Consider the following 26280-nt stretch of genomic DNA (forward strand, 5'->3'; position numbering starts at 1 on the left):
TTTTTTCTTCTTACTAGGACCCGCATGCAATTAACTTTTTTTCCCTGGTTTATCTCCTAGAAGATAATTTTCATATTATCTTTAAAATAACTTTTCAGCATTTTACAAGTTTGTGAAAAAGTACTATCAAAATTATTTTGAGTATTTTCCATTTTACCATTGCTGATGGTTTAAAAAGCATTTTATGACAAGGTGTGAAAATGTCACCTAGGAGAAAAAGTGAATGCTATTCATTTTTTATCTTCAATTGAAATTAATTTATCACTTTGCAATGGAAAAGAGTACCGAAAAGTAGGTTAAAAATACTGTCAAAATTATTTTGAGTATTTGTTTGCTTGCTAGTGGAGTAAACGGCATTTTATTTACAAGATGTGAAAATATAAAAGCAAATGGTAGGATAGAGAATGGGTGGGTACATGTCAATTACAGAAAAATTAAAAATGTTATATATATATCTCCAATACAATGTACTGCGTGCACTTGCTATGTGGAAACACAGTCCAGGAGCACCAGAGCACAGCTGTGATCAGTAAGGGGTGGTAGAGCAGACGAGCCTTATGTAGGCAGCACTGTTAAGTAGCAGTGGAGTTCACACAGCAAGTTCTCTATGTTAAAGGTACAATCCAAAGGTTTCTCAGCACATCTGTAATTGATGCACACTGATATGAACAAACAGACAAGCCTTGCATAGGCAGCAACATGAAGTGGCAACAGCAGCCAAAAGCAGTTCCTTGTATCGAGGCATGATCAGGAGGTATCAAAACATATTAGTGTTGAGTGCAGAGTGGTATAGCAGAGCAGTCAAGCCATGCAAGAGCAGCAGAGTAATAGCCATAGAAACCGTTCCAAAGCGGCAAGCAGCATAGATGTTAGAGATAAAGGCTTGATACTGTGCCACGCCAAATGTGTTGGAGTTACCATATTTATAGTGCTGGTCTTCGGGAACATCCTGTGTGGCCGCATTGGGTTCTCCACGCTGTGAAGCAACAAACAGCAGTAACATCCGCTTCAGCAGGACTAACAGGCCCAGCGGGCCATGCAGTATGCTGATGTCGATGGGATGGAGAGAGCCAGAGTGCGGTAGTAGGCAGCTGTGGGAGCGGTGTAGACCGGAGTGGTGGAGCTGCGTGAGGTAGGGCCCAGACCGCTGACACACTGCACGCCGTAATACCCTACATGTTTTGCCCGGTGACAACTTCCAGCTTCCTCAAGGGGTTGTGTTTTCTCCTATCGCCTAGGAGAAAACTCAGGTGAACAAGTGAATTGCATATGGGCCCAGGTGCGGTATATTATGTGCTGTGAATATTTGTAGATATTGGCATCAGGGAAATGAATAACTTAATTTATAAAATGGCAGTTGAGGCATTTGCAATGACAATACCACATGACGCATTACACGGTGCAGTTAATTCTAAAGAATATCCAGTCGCACAATGGTTGGAACTTGGACTCAGGCAACAAGGAGGCAGGCTTGCTGTGATGTTTCCTCCTATTACCCTCCCATTGCCACTATTTCCCTGCTCCATTCACTCCCTTTAAGAAGAGGAAATGGAAGAATGATAATAGGGAATATCACTGCAAGCCTGCCTCTTCCTGTCTGAAAATTTGACATTAGCCAAAAGTCAAATATTTCAAGGAGTGATTATGGGGACCGGGGAGAACAAGATTAATGGAGAATGCACTGAGGTATGGGGATCCAGCATGAACATACGATGTGCTTACCTTTAGGACACCTGAAGTGGGACTGGGAGTGATATATATATATATATAGGCTGCCATTTTTATTTCCTTTTAAACAATGCACATTGCCTGGCTGTTCTGCTGATCCCCTGCCACTAATACTTTTAGCCATAGACTCTGAGCAAGCATGCAGATCAGGTGTTTCTGACAAAAATCGGTCAAGATTAGCCACATTCTTATGCCGTGTGTGGTTCAGACACTACTGCAGCCAAATAGATCAGCAGAATGCCAGGCAACTGGTATTGTTTTAAAGTGAGGTTTATGGAGGAAATACGTATTTCCTTTTAAATTCCCTTGCAGGCTTGGGGGACACCTATAAGCAAGTTTTACTCTATTCCATTTAGTGTGTGCCTTTAAAGGGAAGGTCCAGGAAGAATAAAAAACAAAAATCTACTTACCTCGGGCTTCCTCCAGCCCCTGGCAGCTGTCCTGTGCCCTCGCCGCAGCTCCACTGGCTCCGGTGACCTTACCAGGTCGGCATCTACTTGCACTCCAGTGTGTGGCTCACTGACGTCATCCGGGCTGTACTGCGCAGGCACAGAACTACTGCGCCTGTGCAGTACAGTCTGAATTAAATCATCGCGACCACGTGAGATACACGCTGGAATGCAAGTAGGCCTCTTGTACTGGAGGGGACCCCGGGCCACCGGAGGGGAGCAGAGCTACGGCGAGGGCACAATACGGCTGACAGGGGCTGGAGGAAGCCCGAGGTAAGTAGATTTTTTTTTTTTTTATTCATCCTTGACATTCCCTTTAACCACTTTACCCCCGGCGGTACGAATTTCTCCATCCCTTTTTCCATCCTTTAACCCCCAGGGACGGGGAAATCCGTACCTTCCGCGCTACCGCCGCTGTCCGCGCTCCCGCCGCTCGTGCACGCCGCTGCCCGCTCGCCTGGAGATCAATGAACGGGAAAATCCATTCCCATTCGTTGATCTAAGCCCCCGCAATGATCCGCTGCTTCTATAAGAAACAGCGCGATCATTGTGATTCTCCCAGCCTCCTACTGCTTCCTGTAAGCGTCCTTCCGGACGCTTACAGGTCGCATGTAAACAGACTCACATAGTAAACTACACCCTAAAGTATTTTACACATACAAATACATTGTATTACACAATAAATTAAATGCTCATACACACATCAGACTATAGTCTTTAGAAACTGAAAGATCAGACCAATCTTACCACCCTTCATGTAGTATGAGAGCCATACTCAACACAGTCTATTCTATGGAGCTGAACTCCACATCAGAAAAAAATCTTTGCAAGATGCTGCACACACAGATGCTGTACAGACACAAAAGATCAGTATCTGCAAAAGATCTGTTCCTGCCAAAAATCCATTCCTGCAAATTGCAATGATAGTCTATGAGATCTGCAGATCATCATACACACGTGATTTAACTGACATTCATCTGCAGATCAAGCAATCATCTGCAGATCTGAAAATCCATCCTGGTGGATCTGATCTGCAGATGAATGTCAGTTAACCACTTGAGGACCTAGGGCTTTCTACCCCTTAAGGACCGGCCACTTTTTTTCCATTCAGACCACTGCAGCTTTCACGGTTTATTGCTCGCTCATACAACCTACCACCTAAATGAATTTTGGCTCCTTTTCTTGTCACTAATAAAGCTTTCTTTTGATGCTATTTGATTGCTCCTGCGATTTTTACTTTTTATTATATTCATCAAAAAAGACATGAATTTTGGCAAAAAAATGATTTTTTTTAACTTTCTGTGCTGACATTTTTCAAATAAAGTAAAATTTCTGTATACATGCAGCGCGAAAAATGTGGACAAACATGTTTTTGATAAAAAAAAACCCATTCAGTGTATATTTATTGGTTTGGGTAAAAGTTATAGCGTTTACAAACTATGGTGCAAAAAGTGAATTTTCCCATTTTCAAGCATCTCTGACTTTTCTGACCCCCTGTCATGTTTCATGAGGGGCTAGAATTCCAGGATAGTATAAATACCCCCCAAATGACCCCATTTTGGAAAGAAGACATCCCAAAGTATTCACTGAGAGGCATAGTGAGTTCATAGAAGATATTATTTTTTTGTTACATAGTGAGTTCATAGAAGATATTATTTTTTGTTACAAGTAAGCGGAAAATGACACTTTGTGAGAAAAAAAAAAAAAAAAAAAAGTTTCCATTTCTTCTAACTTGCGACAAAAAAAAATGAAATCTGCCACGGACTCACCATGCCCCTCTCTGAATACCTTGAAGGGTCTACTTTCCAAAATGGGTCATTTGTGGGGTGTGTTTACTGTCCTGACATTTTGGGGGGTGCTAAATTGTAAGCACCCCTGTAAAGCCTAAAGGTGCTCATTGGACTTTGGACCCCTTAGCGCAGTTAGGCTGCAAAAAAGTGCCACACATGTGGTATTGCCGTACTCAGGAGAAGTATTATAATGTGTTTTGGGGTGTATTTTTACACATACCCATTCTGGGTGGGAGAAATATCTCTGTAAATGACAATTTGTTAATTTTTTTTACACACAATTGTCCATTTACAGAGATCTTTCTCCCACTCAGCATGGGTATGTGTAAAAATACACCCCAAAACACATTATACTACTTCTCCTGAGTACGGCGATACCACATGTGTGGCACTTTTTTGCACCCTAACTGCGCTAAAGGGTCCAAAGTCCAATGAGTACCTTTAGGATTTCACAGGTCATTTTGAGAAATTTCGTTTCAAGACTACTCCTCACGGTTTAGGGCCCCTAAAATGCCAGGGCAGTATAGGAACCCCACAAATGACCCAATTTTAGAAAGAAGACACCCCAAGGTATTCCGTTAGGAGTATGGTGAGTTCATAGAAGATTTTATTTTTTGTCAAAAGTTAGCGGAAAATGACACTTTAAATCAATTTCCGCTAACTTGTGACAAAAAATAAAATCTTCTATGAACTCGCCATACTACTAACGGAATACCTTGGGGTGTCTTCTTTCTAAAATGGGGTCATTTGTGGGGTTCCTATACTGCCCTGGCATTTTAGGGGCCCTAAACCGTGAGGAGTAGTCTTGAAACGAAATTTCTCAAAATGACCTGTAAAATCCTAAAGGTACTCATTGGACTTTGGGCCCTTTAGCGCAGTTAGGGTGCAAAAAAGTGCCACACATGTGGTATCGCCATACTCGGGAGAAGTAGTACAATGTGTTTTGGGGTGTATTTTTACACATACCCATGCTGGGTGGGAGAAATACCTCTGTAAATGGACAATTGTGTGTAAAAAAATCAAAAGATTGTCATTTACAGAGGTATTTCTCCCACCCAGCATGGGTATGTGTAAAAATACACCCCAAAACACATTATACTACTTCTCCCGAGTACGGCGATACCACATGTGTGGCACTTTTTTGCACCCTAACTGCACTAAGGGGCCCAAAGTCCAATGAGTACCTTTAGGATTTCACAGGTCATTTTTGTTTCAAGACTACTCCTCGCGGTTTAGGGCCCCTAAAATGCCAGGGCAGTATAGGAACCCCACTAATGACCCCATTTTAGAAAGAAGACAACCCAAGGTATTCCGTTAGGAGTATGGTGAGTTCATAGAAGTTTTTATTATTTTGTCACAAGTTAGCGGAAATTGATTTTAATAGTTTTTTTTCACAAAGTGTCTTTTTCCGCTAACTTGTGACAAAAAATAAAATCTTCTATGAACTCACCATACTCCGTACGGAATACCTTGGGGTGTCTTCTTTCTAGAATGGGGTCATTTGTGGGGTTCCTATACTGCCCTGGCATTTTAGGGGCCCTAAACCGTGAGGAGTAGTCTTGAAACCAAATGTCGCAAAATGACCTGTGAAATCCTAAAGGTACTCATTGGACTTTGGGCCCCTTCGCGTACTTAGGGTGTAAAAAAGTGCCACACATGTGGTACCGCCGTACTCAGGAGAAGTAGTATAATGCGTTTTGGGGTGTATTTTTACACATACCCATGCTAAGTGGGAGAAATATCTCTGTAAATGACAATTGTTTGATTTTTTTACACACAATTGTCCATTTACATAGAAATTTCTCCCACCCAGCATGGGTATGTGTAAAAATACACCCCAAAACACATTATACTACTTTTCCTGAGTACGGTGGTACCACATGTGTGACACTTTTTTGCAGCCTAGGTGCGCTAAGGGGCCCAACGTCCTATTCACAGGTCATTTTGAGGCATTTGTTTTCTAGACTACTCCTCGCGGTTTAGGGCAGTATAGGAACCCCACAAGTGACCCCATTTTAGAAAGAAGACACCCCAAGGTATTCTGTTAGGAGTATGGTGAGTTCATAGAAGATTTTATTTTTTGTCAAAAGTTAGCGGAAAGTGACACTTTGTGGAAAAAACCCAATAAAAATCAATTTCCGCTAACTTTTGACAAAAAATAAAATCTTCTATGAACTCGTCATACACCTAACAGAATACCTTGGGGTGTCTTTTTTTCTAAAATGGGGACACTTGTGGGGTTCCTATACCGCCCTGGCATTTTACGGGCCCAAAACCGTGAGTAGTCTGGAAACCAAATGTCTCAAAATGACTGTTCAGGGGTATAAGCATCTGCAAATTTTGATGACAGGTGGTCTATGAGGGGGCGAATTTTGTGGAACCGGTCATAAGCAGGGTGGCCTTTTAGATGACAGGTTGTATTGGGCCTGATCTGATGGATCGGAGTGCTAGGGGGGTGACAGGAGGTGATTGATGGGTGTCTCAGGGGGTGGTTAGAGGGGAAAATAGATGCAATCAATGCACTGGGGAGGTGATCGGAAGGGGGTCTGAGGGGGATCTGAGGGTTTGGCCGAGTGATCAGGAGCCCACACGGGGCAAATTAGGGCCTGATCTGATGGGTAGGTGTGCTAGGGGGTGACAGGAGGTGATTGATGGGTGTCTCAAGGTGTGATTAGAGGGGGGAATAGATGCAAGCAATGCACTGGCGAGGTGATCAGGGCTGGGGTCTGAGGGCATTCTGAGGGTGTGGGCGGGTGATTGAGTGCCCTAGGGGCAGATAGGGGTCTAATCTGATAGGTAGCAGTGACAGGGGGTGATTGATGGGTAATTAGTGGGTGTTTAGGGTAGAGAACAGATGTAAACACTGCACTTGGGAGGTGATCGGACGTCGGATCTGCGAGCGATCTATTGGTGTGGGTGGGTGATCAGATTGCCCGCAAGGGGCAGGTTAGGGGCTGATTGATGGGTGGCAGTGACAGCGGGTGATTGATGGGTGATTGACAGGTAATCAGTGGGTTATTACAGGGGAGAACAGATGTAAATATTGCACTGGCGAATTGATAAGGGGGGGTCTGAGGGTAATCTGAGCGAGTAGGCGGGTGATTGGGTGCCCGCAAGGGGCAGATTAGGGTCTGATCTGATGGGTAACAGTGACAGGTGGTGATAGGGGGTGATTTATGGGTGATTGATGGGTAATTAGTGGGTGTTTAGAGGAGAGTAAACGCTGCGCTTGGGTGGTGATCTGATGTCGCATCTGCGGGCGATCTATTGGTGTGGGTGGGTAATCAGATTGCCCGCAAGGGGCAGGTTAGGGGCTGATTGTTGGGTGGCAGTGACAGGGGGTGACAGGGGGTGATTGATGGGTGATAGGTGATTGGCAGGTGATTGACAGGTGATCAGTGGGTTATTACAGGGAAGGATAGATGTAAATAATGCCCTGGCGAATTGATAAGGGGGGGTCTGAGGGTAATCTGAGCGTGTAGGCGGGTGATTAGGTGCCCGCAAGGGGCAGATTAGGGTCTGATCTGATAGGTAACAGTGATAGGGGGTGATTGATGGGTAATTAGTGGGTGTTTAGAGAAGATAACGGATGTAAACAATACATTTGGGAGGTAATCTGACGGCGGGTTTGCGGGCGATCTAATGGTGTGGGTGGGTGATCAGATTGCCCGCAAGGGGCAGGTTAGGGGCTGATTGATGGGTGGCAGTGACAGGGGGTGACAGGGGGTGATTGATGGGTGATAGGTGATTGGCAGGTGATTGACAGGTGATCAGTGGGTTATTACAGGGAAGAACAGATGTAATGAATGCACTGGTGAATTGATAAGGGGGGGTCTGAGGGCAATCTGAGCGTGTGGGCGGGTGATTGGGTGCCCGCAAGGGGCAGATTAGGGTCTGATCTGATAGGTAAAAGTGACAGGTGGTGATAGGGGGTGATTGATGGGTGATTGATGGGTAATTAGTGTGTGTTTAGAGGAGAGAATAGATGTAAACAATGGATTTGGGAGGTGATCTGATGTCGGATCTGCGGGCGATCTATTGGTGTGGGGGGGTGATCAGATTGCCCGCAAGGGGCAGGTTAGGGGCTGATTGATGGGTGGCAGTGACAGGGGGTGATTGACGGGTGATTGACAGGTGATCAGGGGGGATAGATGCATACAGTACATTGGGGGGGGGGTGGTCTGGGGGGGGTCTGGGGAGAATCTGGGGGGTTGGGGGGTGATCAGGAGGGAGCAGGGGGCATGGGGGGGGTATTAAAAAAAAATAGCGTTGACAGATAGTGACAGGGAGTGATTGATGGGTGATTAGGGGGGTGATTGGGTGCAAACAGGGGTCTGGGGGGTGGGCAGGGGGGGGTCTGATGGGTGCTGTGGGCGATCTGGGGCGGGAGAAAATCAGTGTGCTTGGTGCAGACTAGGGTGGCTGCAGCCTGCCCTGGTGGTCCCTCGGACACTGGGACCACCAGGGCAGGAGGCAGCCTGTATAATACACTTTGTAAACAATACAAAGTGTATTATACACTTTGTATGCGGCGATCGTCGGGTTAACATCCCGCCGGCGCTTCCGTATGGCCGGCGGGATGTTGCGGCGAGTGAGCGGCGACAGGCGGAGGATCGCGTCACGGATGACGCGATCGCTCCGCCCATGCCCAAACAAGGACCGCCGCATTTTGTCAATACGGCGGTCCTTGCGGCGTCTGCTTCCCGGCCGCCATTTGTCTATACGGCGGTCGGGAAGTAGTTAAATCATGTGTGTATGATGATCTGCAGATCTCATAGACTATCATTGCAATTTGCAGGAATGGATTTTTGGCATGAACAGATCTTTTGCAGATACTGATCTTTTGTGTCTGTACAGCATCTGTGTGTGCAGCATCTTGCAAAGATTTTTTTCTGATGGGGAGTTTAGCTCCATAGAATAGGCTGTGAAGGTATGGCTATCATACTACATGAAGGGTGGTAAGATTGGTCTGTGATCTTTCAGTTTCCAAAGACTGTAGTCTGATGTGTGTATGCACCTCAACTCCTTACCTCCCACATTCCCCAATTTTTTTTTTTTTGTTATTTAAAAAATAAATAAATACAATAAAAAAAATAAACAAAATACTTACCTTAAGGACTGAACTTTTTAAATATTTAGGTGCTTATCCGTTAGCCGGGCGCATCCGGCAGGTGGCGCTAATTACTATTCCCCCTCCAGGGTGACATGGATAGTAGGGAAAGATGTAACTCTGGTGGAGTTTTGTCGCCACCTAGAGGATGCGCCCGGCTAACGGATAAGTACCAATATTTATGTCAAGAGGGTATAACACTGTTACTTAAAGAGAAACTGAAGCGAAAAAAAAATGATGATGTTATGATTTGTATGTGTAGTACAGCTAAGAAATAAAACATTAAGATCAGATACATCAGTCTAATTGTTTCCAGTACAGGAAGAGTTGAGAAACTCCAGTTGTTATCTCTATGCAAAAAAGCTATTAAGCTCTCCGACTAACTTAGTAGTGGAGAGGGCTGTTATCTGACTTTTATTATCTCAACTGTAATTGAACTGTTTACTTTTCCTCTGCTAGAGGAGAGTTCATTACTTCACAGACTGCTCTGAAAGACTCATTTTGAATGCTGAGTGTTGTGTAATCTGCACATATTATAGAATGATGCAATGTTAGAAAAAACACTATATACCTGAAAATAAAAATATGAGAATATTTTCTTTGCTGCTAATCTTCTAGTAATTATTCATAGTACACAACCAATTCATTATATCATATATTTTTTTTCGCTTCAGTGTCTCTTTAATAAACTACAGGCTTGTAATTAGGGATGGACGCAAAACTGAAAAAAATGCACCTTTATTTCCAAATAAAATATTGGCGCCAAACATTGATAGGGACATAATTTAAACGGTTTTATAACCGGGACAAATGGGCAAATACATTTCATGGGTTTTAATTACAGTAGCATGCAATATTTAAAAACTATAATGGCCGAAAACTGAAAAATATTTTTCCCACATTTCTCCCTATTTTCCCATTAAAACACATTAAGAATAAAATAATTCTTGGCATAATGTCCCACCTAAAGAAAGCCTAATTGGTGGCAAAAAAACAAGATATAGTTCATTTCATTGCGATAAGTAATAATAAAGTTATAGACGAATGGATGGAGCGCTGAAAGGTGAAAATTGCTCTGGTGTTCAAGGGGTAAAACCCCTCAGTGGTGAAGTGGTTAAAGCGGACCCAAACCAAACATTTTTTTTAATTCAAAATATTTAGTTGCACCACTCTGACACATAAAAAGATAAATAAACTCTCCTTCAAGCCTATGAGCATTTCAGTGCCTGCTTTTCACCCTTCTCTTTTGATAACTAGGGTTATACAGGTGGCAGCAATTAGCAATTCCTCCTTTGCAGGACACCATCTAATCCAACAGTTTGCCAGATTCTGTCCCGGCAATTTTAAAGGGAGGGAGGGGTCTCTCCAATAAATATAAAATATTTTATATTTGTCATCATGCAGATGAAAAAAGGCTGCTATTTATTATTATAATTTAGAAAATAATTTTATTTCTGAAATTTTGTATTTTTAATTTGGGTCCACTTTAAAGCAAAATGCAAAAACAGTGTGTTAGGATTTGAGAGGGTAAGTAGCAATCCAAGTGCTGCTAATCAAATGCACTTAATCATCAGCAAGTGTAGTTTCCTTTTTGTGTGTTTAACGCATTGTCAAGGAGGGAAGACCTCAGCAAGGCTCTTCAAGAAGCAATTATGTCCCATTAATCTGGGAAGAATTAGACCATTTTCAAACCTTGTTCAACAATGAGAAATATTATTCACAAGTGGAAAACATTCAAGACCGTGTCCAACCTTCCCAGTCCATGCAATGCCCAAAGAAACTGCAAAAAACTCAAGAGCTAAATTGTGAAGTGTTAAAGTTCATAACAGACTTGAGCAATGTCCTGTAGACAGTCAAGCCCAAAGGGGAGATGTTAGTGCATAATAACATGTTTGACAAAAACCAAACAGCACAATGGCCAGACACCTCATACTACCTGTCAAGCAGTGCTGGAGAGAATATTTAGGCTTGCTTTGCTGCTGCAGGGCCTGGGCACCTTGAACTGTTCTGTTATTAGTACCAAAGTATTCTACAGTCAGCTGTGATGCTGTGTGACATCTGCTTGGTTGAGATGAAGTGATGAAATAGGACAATGATGCCAAGCACACTAGCATATCTACAACTGCTAAAAAGAAACATGGTGCGACGAACAAGTCAGTCTAGACCTTAACTCTGAAGTGCTGTGGTGGGACCTTTCTGGACTAGTATTATCGTCCAGATAGGAGCCCCTCAAGTGTAACTGGATGAGTATTCATGTCCAGTGTTTATGCGGGGGCGCGCGTGATCGCTGCTCGAACCCGGCGGCATTTCCATTTTGGCGAGCGGGGAAGGCTTCCTCAAACCAATTGCAGTGCCGGTAATGAATGGACATGACCCTGGTGAGGGGCCATGTCCATTAATAACAAAGAATGTGAATGAACCCGGAAAAAAAACTCAAAACACTTCTTGGTAAACCAGGGATTGTTTCTACTGACATCTAGTGGTGAAAAGTTAAAGGGGTACTACAGCGAAAAACTGTAAAATTTAAAATATGTGCTAACAAGTACATTTTTTTTTTTCCAGAGTAAAATGAGCCATAAATTACTTTTCTCCTATGTTGCTGTCACTTACAGTAGGTAATAGAAATCTGGCAGAAGTGACAGGTTTTGGACTAGTCCATCTCTCTATAGGGGATTTTCAGGGATATATTTATTTTCAAAAGCGCTTAGTGAATTGCAGTTGCTCTGTCCAACTGCCAAAAAACTGTATAGCGAGCAGGGAAGCTGGCCAGCATTATTGTTTAAATTCTTTTTCGGGAATATCTTTATATAGCATAAAAGCCTTGCTGAGAATCCCCTGTGAAGAGATGGACTAGTCTAAAACCTGTCGCTTCTGTCAATTTTCTACTGCCTACTGTAAGTGACAGCATTATAGGAGAAAAGTAATTTATGGCTCATTTTACTCTGGAAAAAATGTACTTCTTATTTGTATATGTTTGCACATATTTTAAAATTTAGTTATTCGCTGTAGTGCCCCTTTAAATTACACACACCACAGACTTTTAATTAAAAAAAAGTCATTAATTCCTTCCAAAGCCCCCCACCCCCACCCTAGTTACCAAGCAAACAGATGAAAAAGGAAAAAAAAATTCCATAAATAGTTGCCTTAGGGACCCAGCTTTGTTTTTTTTGTTAGTTTTTTTTGTTTTTTATGTATGTCTTGAGGGTATATTACTGTTATTTTAGTACATAAAAGCTTACAATTGATGGGACACAAAACCCCACACAAAAGAAATGAAACTGAAAAAATACACCTTTATTTCCACATAATATATTGACGCCATACATTGTACTAGGAACAGAATTTAAATGTTTTGATAGCTGGAACTAATGGACAAATGGGTGGTTTTATTTATTAGTAGCATTGCTTATTTCAAAACTATAAGGGAGGAAATTAGAAAGGGTGTTTTTTTCCTTTATTTTTTTTCTATTTGCCTATAAAATGTATTGAAAATAAAGTAGATACTGAAAACAAGTATCACCCTTGAAAAGCTTAATTGGTGGCAAAAAAAATATAGATCATTTACTTGTGATGAGTGTGATAAAGTTATTGACGAATGAATGGGAGAAGCGCTGGAAAATTACTTCCGTCCTGAAGGTGAAAACACCTGGGGGCTGAAGTGGAACGGAGCCCAAATGAAGATGAGAAACAGGGGAAGCAGGGATGTATGGTGAGCTGTCCGGATGCTCACCGCTCTCCCCATTCTCTTTTCTGCATGCTGTAGCAGCCTGGCCATCGCAGGCACACTGAAGCTTAACCAAGCCGGAGAGCAATTACAGGTACTGTGGGGGCAGAAAGGAGAATGGGGGGAGCGGTGAGCATCAGCACAGCTCACCATACATGCCTGCCCCGTTTCTTATCTTCATTTGGGCTCCGGTATCCTATAAGAGAGCTGCGCTGTGAAAGACAGACACAGCTGGTCCCTTCGTTACAAACCGGTTCTGTTTCGGAAGGTTTTGTAAGTCAAGTCTTGTATTACACATGCTGGTACCTGTGGATAAATGACTTTTGGCAATTGCAGTATACAGTATAATAACCATGTGGGTTGTTTGTTTTCTGTGTGCTTTAAACTTCTTACAACAGTGTACACAATCCTGTAACGTGTAATAGCAAACAGTTCTGTACATTTTGTACACAAGGATAACTTTGTATGTATGAGAATTGTAGCTTGAGTGTTTGAAAGTAGGGGACTATTGTGTAAAGACAGGGGAGCCCACACTTTTTCGGCTCGCGAGCTACTTTAAAATTTGCTGAGTCCAGGAGGTCTACCAACATTTAGGTAGCAGGTATACGTGTCTTCAGTATAGGTAGATCGGTATAGGGGCCTTCAGTATAGGTAGCCAGGTATAGTGTAGTTAAGTGTGGGTGCCTTCATTATAGTTAGCCAGGTATAGTGTAGTTAGGTGCAGGGACCTTCATTATAGTTAGCCAGGTATAGTGCAGTTAGGTGTGGGTGCCTTCATTATATTTAGCCAGGTATAGTGTAGTTAGGTGTAGGGGCCACTCACCTCCCTCTAGTTTCAGCGGCGTTGTCCTGGGCTTCTCCTGGTCTCCCCTCCTTCAGCCGCGCTGCGAGTGCAGATGGGCACTCTAACTCCGGAGTCCAGCGAGCGAAGGGGGCGGTGGGCAGCGTGCATTGACGCATTGTGCCCAGCACCGCCCCCAGCTATGATGACGCGGCGTCTTCTCCCGCTGTACCGCCCCTCTCCGCCTCTTCCGATTGGCCAGCGGCTGGCAGCAGATTCTGACAGCTGCCCGCCGCAAAATTTTACATGGCCGCGATCTACCAAATAGGCGGTCGCGATCTACCGGTATATCGCGATCGACCTATTGGGCACCCCTGTGTAAGGATAATCAGAAAGCTATTGCACCCGGTGGTGGTTCTAGAAGCTGTAGTTTTGCCACATAATGGCAATTTATTCAATTCTCTTTTTCTCCGACGTGATATTTATAAACTTTACCAATAAAATGCCTTACGAGCCACCAACAGGCAAGAAATACTCAGAATCATTCTGACAGTTTTTTCACCTACTTTTGGTACTCTTGCAAAGTGCTGAAAAGATTTTTTAAACAGAAGATGAAAAATGATCTCTTAGGAGAAATCTTCGGAGAGAAAGTAAATTGAATATAGGCCATGGCATCTCCATTTTGTTTCATTTTTGTTAAATAATAAAACAGTAGAATCTGTTTTAGACCTGAGGTTAGATTTAAACTTAGAACCAGGTGCACAGGACCAGATGATTATGCTATGAACTGATAATTCAAACATTGGGAATTTGTCTGTAGCTTATCGAGATTATGCAAACCCAAGATTTCCCAATTATGATGGGGTTTCTTTCATTCATTCGTTTATTTGTTTATTAATTTATTTACAAACCTACATAGACTGGAAAGATCCATGTATACAGTATGAATCCCATCATCGTGATCCTTTACATATTGTATGTGTGCTGGTGACATTCCAGCATGTAACTTTGTTTTGGTATAAACCTTTTATTTCTTACCATTGGTTTTTCACAGTCCCATGAGTGGTACCTGATTTTTTTTCAGTCTACTTTAGAAGAGACACTGTTCTGTACCCATTGTCATCTGACAATACGTACGTATGTACGTACATTTGAAATAGCCGCTACATGAAATGGGCGCGATTATCGTGTATTTAATATATCGGCTATAAATGTATTGTTACATTTATGTAGCGTTTATGTTTTACTTGTGTGTCTTATCTGTGTTTAATACAGGTGCAAATTTTGGCAGACTAATTTTTCAATCTGATAAGCGGCTAGCTACAGGAGGGGAAATATACCAGCCGGAGCAGCAAAAGGCAGCTGCAGTTTGCAGCTGTAGAAAGCTGCAGATCAAGCACCCGGCACCAAGCGCTTACTATTGTTATGCACTCTCAGGTACATCAATGTTTAAGAAGCGCTACATTACTATCACCTGCACAGAGTACATATCCTGTTTTTCAGCAGCTCCATTAGCTTTTCATTTTGAGAGCTGTTGTAGCCGCTATTAGTACTAAATCCATTTGCTATAATTTGAATGCCTGTCTGTAAAGTAGAACCCAGAGCAGATGCGTGGTGGAGAAGGGTGCTGTGGGGTGAAGGGTGCAGCAAACCCTGACATCTCAGATCTGGAACAGAGCCCTGACATCTATACAGAGAGAACAGATGCTGGATCCTGGAGACCAAATAGCGGGGGAGCTGGGTGCCGCTGCAGAACACCAGCTATATAGTTTACATCGGGTGAGCATGAGCAGAGCACACAAACTGCAGAAGAAGCTGGGAGCTGAGAACTGTGGAAGGAGCTGAGTCACTGAAGTGTTATGGGGCAAAGGGAATAGAAAGCTCGGAGCTCTCTGCTCCAGATGCCCGGGGACTCTCTGCTTCCTTTGCCCCATAACACTGCAGTGACACTCAGCTTCCAGCTTATGTCACAATTCTCAGTTCCCAGCTTGTTCTGCACTTTTGCTTGTAATCTGCAGTTCACATCTCACTTCAGGGGAAAAAATGCTGAGGAGAAACACATGTAGCCGATGCAACTGTAACCATTGTTTACTTTAAAAGATACATTTTAATAATGTAACAAATACAGGAATGTCAACATACGCAAGCAGAGAAAACGTAAAGTACCAAAGGCAGGGCTGCTGCTGCAGCAGGTGTATATTGATTTGGTTCTAGCTAATATGTGTATACCTGGCTGTTACTATATATAATGTATCATTGTGGTGTATTAAGTCAGTCTACTTTAGCAGTATGAGCAACACTGATTTGGGCTAGTATCTGAAACATATACATTGTGCCCAAATTCTAAAAGTGGCTATTTACATTTATCTACATGTAGCCAATATGAGAATCCCTGGAACTGTATATAGTGTACCTTTCCAGTGTTAGTTCTGATGTGGTTCTGTATCGTAAATATTTAGTAATTCATTCAGTTGCAAAGCTCATCTGCAATGGCATTGGACAAGCTTTGATTGCAGACAAATACTTGGCTATCAAGGTGAAAGGATTGCTGACGCACCTAAATCAACCACGGCACATAACATAGCTGTGTGTCTACAAGATAGGTATGGAAAGCAAACATTTGCTGCAGAGATCGGCAGAGGCTATAAGCCGGTAGACAGCTGGGCAGAGAGTCACAGTGGCTATAAGCTGGCAAGCAAGTGCTGCATAACGCCGCAGCAGGTATGTGGGCTGTGCCTACTCTTAGCCACACTTGCTCCAGCACCTTACCCACTGAGTGCAGACTCTACATATAGTAGATTACCACAGCTGTGCTCCACTCATAGCAACTCTTACTAAGGTACTCTACACATTGTACACAAATAAAGTTATTTAGCTGTGCCCCATTTCCTTGAGCTCATATAGTCCTTAGCCGACACTCGGAGCAGCCAGCCACTGTAGGTAATGAAAACCCTCTCCCCCCTCTCTCTTTCTCTCCCTCTCCCCTCTCTCTTTCTCTGTCTCCCCCTCTCCCCCCCCCCCTCTCTCTCTTTCTCTCCCTCTCCCCCTCTCTCTTTCTCTGTCTCCCCCCCTCTCTTTCTCTCCCTCTCCCCCTCTTTCTCCGTCTCCCCCCCCCTCTCTCTTTCTCTCCCTCTCCCCATCTCTCTTTCTCCGTCTCCCCTCCCCCTCTCTCTTTTTCTCCCTCTCCCCATCTCTCTTTCTCCGTCTCCCCTCCCCCTCTCTCTTTCTCTCCCTCTCCGTCCCCCCCCCCCCTCTCTCTCTCTATCCCTCTCCCCCCTCTCTCTCTTTTTCGCTCCCTCTCTCTTTTCCCCTCTCTCTCCCTTTTCTTCTTCCTCTCCCCCTCTCCATGAAAATGTATCCCAAAAAGGAATACCCACAAGGTAAAAACTAAAACTATGATCAAAATAGCCACCGTGAAAGTATTCATAACAGCCATAGGTGTTACTGGAGGATCATTACAGTGATCAGGCCGGCATTACTAAACCCATGATCACATTAGCAATAAGGGATAACGGAGGATAATGTATACAAAACCACAATCACTTTAGCTGCTATCAAAGTATTCATTATGGCAATAAGGAATTACCGGAGGATACTGTATACAAAAACTCAATCAGGTTAGCCGCTATGAAAGTATTTATTTTGTCAGTAAGGAATTACCAGAGGATAATGTATACATAACTGCAATCATGTTAGCCGCTATGAAAGCATTCAATACAGCAAGGGACTACCGGAGGATAAAGGTATACCTGCAGCCAGGTAAGGAATAGCCGCATACTAGCCCAAATTACCCTGCCTGCGCAGCGATAATGACTATAGTGGTAAAGTTACACTGGAGTAGTAGCCGCACCCATATTAACTTTCATTATTATTAATATACACAGACACGGAGGAGAGCAATAGCCGTAAAAATTCACTTTACATACAGTATAGCCGTTACATGTGCCCATATCATACAGTCTGCGCTGTCACGAGCTTATGTAGCCGATAAATACATTGGCTGAATAGCCGCGCCTAATTCATCTTGCGCTTTAATTAACGGCTTCGCTCTATCCAGTCCTGCTGTGGCCTGATCTCTGCCTTGCTAGCCTGCTCTCACAGCTAGATGATCACTGCATGAATAAGGCCACTGCACTTTATGTAGGGTTTTTTTTGTTGCTTATTACCGGTATCTGCCATTTCTGATTGCTATGTTGAAATCAAAACCATTTGAACCTCACTAGAGAGCTTTTACTTGTCACTGGAAAAGTCCAAGGATTGTCCCAAAAGTGAACCTAGATGACAATAACTAGATGAGATTGAAAGGCTTTCCTGTTCAGTTCTAACCTTAAAGTGAACCAGAGACAAAACACCTTCTTGTATTTTACCATATATATCAGTGGGAACATTAGAGAAAACACATACTCTAATCTCTGTTTCATCCTTCACTGCTCAGCCTGCTTGTTAACAGCTCTGATAAAATCCCCTACTGAGCATTCAGTCTGGCTGCTACTTCCACTAACATCACCTGCCAGCAGTAAAACTGTCCCCATGTGATAAATGTCAGAATGTAAATCAGGGAGAGGAAAGCTTTTACAATGGGCAAACACTGACTAAATCATTTATACATAATTATTGTAAAAATGAAGCACTTTATTACATTATTTTCACTGGAGTTCCTCTTTAAAACGACCTTTATAGTAAGTGGGATATGGCCTGGCTGTCCTGCTGATCCTCTGCCTCCCTTCTTTTTTTTTTGTATTTGCCAAAGACCCTGAACAAGCATGAAGATCAGGTGCTGTGACTGAAGTCAGACCAGATTACCCACATGCTTGTTGCTGGTGTGATTCATACACTACTGCAGCCAAAGAGATCGGGACTGCCAGGCAACTGGTATTATTTAAAAGGAAATCAATATGGCCTCTAACATTTGTGATTTGTAGTTCATCCCAGCCCTTAGTGGCTAGCACATCTGCAATGAATGACGAGTACGCCTCCCTGTACTAAATTTACGCCACTGTGTAAGGGAGTAGTCCTCCTACATATTTACACCTTCTAACACCACGTTGTGCATTCCTGATAGTCTCTCATTCAGTGAAAGAAAAACAAGATTTTCCACTGAACTATCTCCTGCTTTACAGCCTCTCATTACCAAGTAAGAACAATGTCTACCTTTTGTACTGGTGAACCTTCAACACTCACCTGAGCAAGGGAATGAGGACATACACTTTGGGGGGACACTGGCCGGGGGTCCGTTGGTCATCAGGAAATCTACAGTCATTACCGCCACATACTCGATAGAGACATTGCAACAGTGATTTTCTAGCATGCCTAATTTTTGCCCAATTTTGGCCACAATCGATCAAGTGGCCATGTTCCTGCATCGATTCAATAAAATTATTAGCTTGAAAGGTCGATCTGCCCAAAGAATCGCGTAATGTATGGGCACCCTAGATGTCCCTATCTCTAGATTTGGTCAGATTTTGATGGGCAGCCTCTGAGCATATATCCCCCTTTCCCCATTAGATGTGGACAATGCCATTTATTTACATGGGCTGTTTGTTCTAAAGAGAATTTGTGTTGCATGAAAGCACTAGGTAATTAGCAATATTCATCTTTAATCAGGCTAGTATAGACTACAAAATTCCAACATTATAAACAATAACCCCCCATTAAAACCATGTGGATATAGAATATAGCACCATAAGGCCTTGATCACATTGAGTTGCAATAGCGTTATCGTTCACATTGGGCGTTTTTTGGCACTTTTTTTGCCATTCCCGGCGATTTCTGTGCTTTGGGTGTTTTTGGTAAAAGTTTTTGTGAGCGCTTTTTTGGGCGTTTTGCGATTTCTAAGTGTCCTAGGCCTTATTTTTAAAGGGTAAGGGACCTAAAAATACCAGAAGCACTTCACATTTAAATTGACGGAAAAAAACACCCATGAAATCGCTGGCAAAAGCGCTTTTTCTAGCGCTTTGCGATTTTCCTATACCTCCCATTATCGCAAAACCGCCCCCGAGATTGGTCCATGCACCACTTTTCAGATCGGAAAGCGATCTAAACTGGCGCATAGGAAAGCATGGTGTAAGTGCTTTCAGGGCAATAAAAAAAAAAAATAGCCAGTGCTTAAAAAAAAATTAAAAAGTGCCTCTAGTGTGAGCGAGCCCTCAGTCCGGATTGGAGTGCACTCCTATTATCCAGAGACTTGAATGCAATTCATTCTTCAGGCCCATGTTATAGATCTATAATTCCACAAGTAAAGCCTTATATTGAAGAATGGATTATACAGCAGTATAGGTAACCCAGAGTGCTTCAGTTTCTGCACATCTGTATGCTAAATGCATGTATGCATGTACCCTTGTCATTTATGTGTTCCTGTTAGAAACGAACTGAGGGGATGTCCAAAGAGTACAGGCCACAATAAAAAAAAAAGAAAAATATGTGATGGAGACTTTTTCTTTTGCTACTCAAGAAGTCCGAAGAGGGATTTCTAAGTATTTCATCTTTAATGAGTGATGTATTGTAGGAGACATTGTATGCTCATTACAGTCTTTATAATTGTAAATACCTTCTGTTCTGTTTAAAGTGAACCATAGATGAAGCACCCTCATGTATTTTACCATATATATATACACGTGATATATATCAGTGGGAACATTAGAGAAAACGCCTACCCTGCTTTCTGTTTCATCCTTCACTGCTCAGCCTGCTTGTTATAAGCCCTGAAAAAATCCCCGACTGAGAATCCAGTCTGGCTTTGCTCAGGAATTCTAGCAGAGTCTACCTTCTCTGATGTCTTTTCAAGCCCAAGCCTGCCCCTTCAGGCTCTGCTATAATGACTCAAAAATAATAACAAGCAGGCTGAGCAGTGAAGGATGACACAGAGAGCAGGGTAGGTGTTTTCTCTAATGTTCCCACTGATATATATCACGGATATATATGGTAAAATACATGAGGGTGCTTCATCTCTGGTGCACTTTAAGGAACCAAGAAAAGCGTATTGTTAGTGTCAGAAATCACCATTTTTCAGCCAATGTATATTTTTAATATCTCCACCTGGCTGGATAACTGGTATTCAAAATGAAGTGTCTGGGTATAAGTAGTGCTTAAAATTCCTCTCCATCTGTGAAGCAAGAACAGTGAAGGACATCATGCACCACACTGGTAATTATGTGAGGCCACTGAGGGCGGGAGGCCTGCAGCCTGCCATTAGCAGCAAGCTATGCTTCAAGGCATTGTGTGGGTGACAGGTTACACGGAAAAATGTATATTTGTGTGTGTGTGTGTGTCCTGAATTCAAATAAAAGTTGGCTTTGTGTAATGTATGTGAGAAGTCTGACAACGTAAGACTTTAAAGTGTTATGTACATAATCTTAAAGCAAATCTGAAACTAAACTAAGGAGATAAACAATTGTATCTTTAACTCTCTTTATCTTCGGTTGTATGCTGTTTGTTTTATATTCAATAAAAACCGTTTATGATGAAAAAAAAATGTATCTTTAGTTCAAATGCTAGATAGGATTTTCCTGGTATCAGTCTTTTTTTTAATCTAAAAGTAAGAAATTTACAGGTTTAAAACTGGTACTGTATACTAGTAAAAAGGATATATGTAGCAAAAGACTGAAGAAACTTGAAGAGTTTATATGCAAAAATACAAAAGATTTTTATTGAAGACAACACTTGTGCAAAAATATGTATAAAAAGTATCCATCAGGGAACATTTTCCATAGCAGAGAATGGCAAAAATGCATCAGTTGTTAACATCAAGATTAGTGCAGTTGTGCAAATTGAGGCGTCAACGTCGACTTGTTTCGGGATAGACCCTTCATCAGGCCTCCAAAAATAGAGACAAATCTAAAAACAATAAATATAAAGACATTAACACCATATGGTAATGAAATACAACTGAAGTTCTTCAAAGCATAGAGAGCTGGATGGGCAGTCATATCCAGCTCTCCATGCTATGTGGACAGAGCCATGCTGGTCACCACTGAGGGAGCATAGAGAGCTGGATGAGCAGTCATATCTAGCTTTCCATGCTATGTGGATGGAGACTTGCTGGTCACCACTGAGGGAGCATAGAGAGCTGGATGAGAAGTCATATCTAGCTTTCCATGCTATGTGGATGGAGACTTGCTGGTCACCACTGAGGGAGCATAGAGAGCTGGATGAGAAGTCATATCTAGCTTTCCATGCTATGTGGATGGAGACTTGCTGGTCACCACTGAGGGAGCATAGAGAGCTGGATGAGCAGTCATATCTAGCTTTCCATGCTATGTGGACAGAGCCGTACCGCTCACCACTGAGGGAGCATAGAGAGCTGGATGAGAAGTCATATCTAGCTTTCCATGCTATGTGGACAGAGCCGTGCCGGTCACCACTGAGGGAGCATAGAGAGCTGGATGAGAAGTCATATCTAGCTTTCCATGCTATGTGGAGGGAGCTGTGCTGGTCACCACTGAGGGAGCATAGAGAGCTGGATGAGCAGTCATATCTAGCTTTCCATGCTATGTAGATGGAGACTTGCTAGTCACCACTGAGGGAGCATAGAGAGCTGGATGAGCAGTCCTATCTAGCTCTCAATGCTGTGTGGATGGAGACGTGCTGGCCATCACTGAGGGAGCATAGAGAGCTGGATGGGCAGTCATATCTAGCTCTCCATGCTTTGTGGACGGAGCCGTGCTTGTGACCACTGAGGGAGTATAGAGAGCTGGATGTGCAGACATATCCAGCTGTCCATGCTATGTGGATGGAGACTTGCTGGTCACCACTGAGGGAGCATAGAGAGCTGGATGAGAAGTCATATCTAGCTTTCCATGCTATGTGGATGGAGACTTGCTGGTCACCACTGAGGGAGCATAGAGAGCTGGATGGGCAGTCATATCTAGCTTTCCATGCTATGTGGATGGAGCATAGAGCAGTAGATGATCAGGCTGGATGGGCAGTCAGAAAATTGGGGCAGCCAGCACACTTGCGGTGCAGTTTGGTGGTCTAATTTGCACGGGGACTGGAGAATTTGCAGTCCTGGCGGAGGGCGCCATTCAGGGTGCCAGAACTTCTGTGTCTGTAGGCTCCTTTGATATATATCTGGCCCTAACCGAGCTTATATCTTGGCTATAGATCATGTAGAGGATTGATGCTTTGGCAGTATTGAGCCCATGTCTGTGTATGCGTAGAAAACCTCATGAAAATTGTGTGACCACTCTGTTATCTAATGTCAATTCACTTGTATTACAGGACAGGAAGATTATGACAGGCTGCGCCCTCTCTCCTATCAAGATGTCAATTTAGTTTTAATATGTTTTGATGTCACAAGTCCTACCAGCTTTGAAAATGTTTTAGTAAAGGTAAGAAGACTGAAAGTTGCCATTCCATAGACCTCTAAGGGCTATTTCACAAATAAGCCTCTGCCTGCAGGATATGCCATCTTCTGCCAGGTTTAGCAAGGCAAGCGTTTGTGTTTACAGGTATTTCATGGAGAAGTTGGGGGAGGGGGGGTTGTGCTCATGCAAGTGACATTGGTATATCTGGGGGGACAGAAGTGTGGTACAACCACAGAGATTTCACACCCAAATGATATCTCCCCCTGGCAATGCTTGACTTCCCTGAAAACACCTAAACTGTTGAGCTAAAATTATCATCTTGTCTGAGTTTCAAGATTTCAATTTGTTTTTTGGTACAATGCAAAATAACAAACCTCCTTTTTTTTTAATATTTTTTTTTTATACCAGCTAAATCAGTGTAACAAGCTAAAAGCAACTGGTCAGCTGCTAGTGTGCTGCATCAGCTAATGCCGGTCCAGCTATTGGTGGGACATTGAGAAAATAGCCTCCTGTCTATGTAATGAGTGGTCTGCAGCAATGCCTCATCACACTAGGCTCTAGGAGTTCCTGTATAATACTGAATATAAATGAAAACCTCTTTATTCAGTATTCTACAGGAACTCCTAGGGACTAGTCACTGAAGCCTGTTTGGTGTTGTGGTGTCTGTGGTAACCCTTCAAGTGCCTGAAAAATCCACTAGTTGCTAGACATTGGGGATGTGTGGTGTTTATAGTCTGTCATCACTCAGCTGGATGAAAGTAGGACATCCTACAGCTGATCTCTCCTTAAGAGATGTATGGCTTGCCATTCAGCATTGTTCATATACGGTTAAATGCTGCTGGGATAGGCCTGAAAGATAAATCGAATTGAACCGAAATCGCAATCACCAAGATCACAATTTCGGAATTGTCATTGTAATTATCGCGATCACATCATTTCCATATGGGGAAGTGTGAAGAAGTGGCTTCAACCCACCCCAAAGTCCCGGCGTGTCCGGCCCGCAGTGTTGGACATAACCTTCCGCACGAGTCCAACGCTGTCCTTCCTCTAACGTTGTCTACTGGCTCTTATGCTTGGCAAATACAGGACGTATTCCGTGCATTAGAGCCTGCAGGAGGCGAAGTGGACAGACTGGCATCGCTGGGCTCGTGCTTGAAGCTATGTCCAGAACTGATGTAGCTTGGGGGACAAAGGAGGCACAGAGAGACACAGAGCGGGCACAGAGACACGGGGCAAGAGAGAGATCCAGAGGAGGCATAAAGAGGCAAACGGGGCACAAAGAGAGACAGGGGGGCAGAGGGGGAACAAACAGGCACAGAGGTGGAACAAAGTTTGATTTTAAGGAAATCGTGAATCGAATCGAAATCGCAATTTCAGACAGAAATCGCTCAATTCAATTTTTTCCTAAGATCGTTCAAGCCTATGCTGGGCCTTCATGCTCTGCACAGTGTGTGTGAGAACATTGGGAAATATGAAGCAGGGTTGTGTGTTGCTTCATCTGAGCACTGTACAGTCAGTTCATTTACATTTACTGTGAAGGTGTAAGCTGCATACATGAAACGCCAAGGACACTATAAACCTTGCCTTTTTAGGCACAATTTAAATGGCTCATTTTCCTTTGACTGAATTATTAGATGAAAAAAATATACTGGATTGAACGTCTGTATTCTATAAGACAGATTTCCATGCTCTTCCTTTTGTCCTCTTTGATATTCCTGTCAATCTTTCTGATCTATAGCAGTGCTTCAGTATGCTAGATTAATGTGACAGTAATGGAAGGGTCTGTAGAAAAGTCCTTGGATGGGGAAGACTATGCATAAAGCAGCAGCCACAAGCCGCTCATTTTCTGATAAACTGAGCAGACAGGGGAATTTGAGGATTGCATATACACATTCCTCAGTGCTGCTGAGCACAGAACATTTCTGGTTCAGTTCCATTTCTCCAAACAGTGAGCACTGGATACTTTGTTCAATTCTGTATTACCATATAAATGGGACTATACATGGCTGGTGGGCTGCTGAAGGCTTCTGTTTACAAGCACTGTGTGCTATCATGCTAGGTACACACAATTTAATTTCACGTTCGATTGATAGGAATCGGACAATTATTTTCGACATGATCTGTTTCTGATCGATAAAGGGGTCGATTTTGCAAAGTTATCTGAATACCGATCCCTTTACCAATCAGTAGCAGTTTGGACATGTACACACTATACAACTTCCTGGCAGATTACCTGGTGATCGGAATAGAAATTGAGTTGTGTGTACCCAGCATTAGAAATCTTAATATACTGCAATATATTCTGGTCTCTGCAAACACTATCCCTTTCATGGTATGATCAGATTACTCACTGTTACTATTCATCAGTGCAATAACTGATAATGTCTGGAGAAAACAGGGTGTGACTGCTGATAATACAGCAAGGTATGTAATCTACCATATGTCTCTGTGAAAGGAAAACTTTGCCCGGGCCGGGTCAGTTATGCTATGCAATGTATTCACACGGATGGCTGCTGCTGATTTGTGACTGAATGTCGTCTTCATCCATTAAAATGAATCCATGTTAAATATTGTGATGTAAAGCAAGCTGGTGAAAACCTTATGCAGGCAATCTTATGATTGCTGCCTGCTGGACTTCAGACAAATTTGTCACAATATTTTTCTATACACATAAAAAAAGACTAAGACCCCATTTCCACTTGTGGCAGCATTTACCCCCAAGACAGATACTGCCACCTTTGGGGATGTCAATATACATCTGAATCTCTGTAGGCATGCGTGCCATGCACAGCTGTGGGGATTGAAGTGTCGTCCAAAAAATGCTGCTGGAATTATTTTGGCTTCCGCCCCCCTTTATGCAGACTCGGAAGCAGCCTATTGATTTTAAACGACTGCGATTCTGCTTCTGAATTATCATGCAGGGCAAGGCTGCACAACTGCTACAGTGGAAATAAAGCCTAAGGCCTGACTTATAATGGTGCCAACACCTTCCTACCTCATTCAGGGGCTTCCATTGGCCAATTACAATGGCGACCAATTACAATTATCCGAGAACATTCTTTTCCTGTGAGGGGAAAAAACTGCAGCTCAAGGGCTTAAATGAAAGTCTTATTTCTAGTTAAATTTGCAAGTTCGTACTACATATAAGGCATTAAAGTGAACCTAAACTGAGAACGATATGGCTTTTTCCTTTTAAAATAACACCAGTTGCCTGACTCTCCTGCTGATCCAGTGTCTTAATACTTTCAGCCACAGTCCCTGACCAAGCATGCAGATCAGGTACTCTGACTGAAGTCAGACTGGATTAGCTGCATGCTTGTGTAAGGTGTGTGATTCAGCCACTACTGCAAACACAGAGATCAGCAGGACTGACAAACTGGTATTGTGTAAAAGGAA

General features: G+C 42.9%; 1 protein-coding gene and 1 long non-coding RNA gene across 2 annotated transcripts in view; one reads left to right on the top strand and one right to left on the bottom strand.

The window, feature by feature from the left end:
- The window catches only part of RHOF (ras homolog family member F, filopodia associated), a 105414-nt gene that overhangs the window by 52499 nt on the left and 26635 nt on the right, over positions 1 to 26280 (top strand). Inside the window, exon 3 of the mRNA XM_068244974.1 lies at positions 22799 to 22908. Coding sequence (XP_068101075.1) covers positions 22799 to 22908 — 110 coding nt within the window. The remainder of the gene's footprint in view (positions 1 to 22798; positions 22909 to 26280) is intronic.
- The window catches only part of LOC137524764 (uncharacterized), a 56147-nt gene continuing 51172 nt past the window's right edge, over positions 21306 to 26280 (bottom strand). Inside the window, exon 3 of the long non-coding RNA XR_011022775.1 lies at positions 21306 to 21415. This is a non-coding gene — a long non-coding RNA (uncharacterized lncRNA). The remainder of the gene's footprint in view (positions 21416 to 26280) is intronic.

This window comes from Hyperolius riggenbachi, chromosome 1, assembly GCF_040937935.1.
Source record: "Hyperolius riggenbachi isolate aHypRig1 chromosome 1, aHypRig1.pri, whole genome shotgun sequence".
Classification (NCBI taxonomy): Eukaryota; Metazoa; Chordata; class Amphibia; order Anura; family Hyperoliidae; genus Hyperolius; species Hyperolius riggenbachi.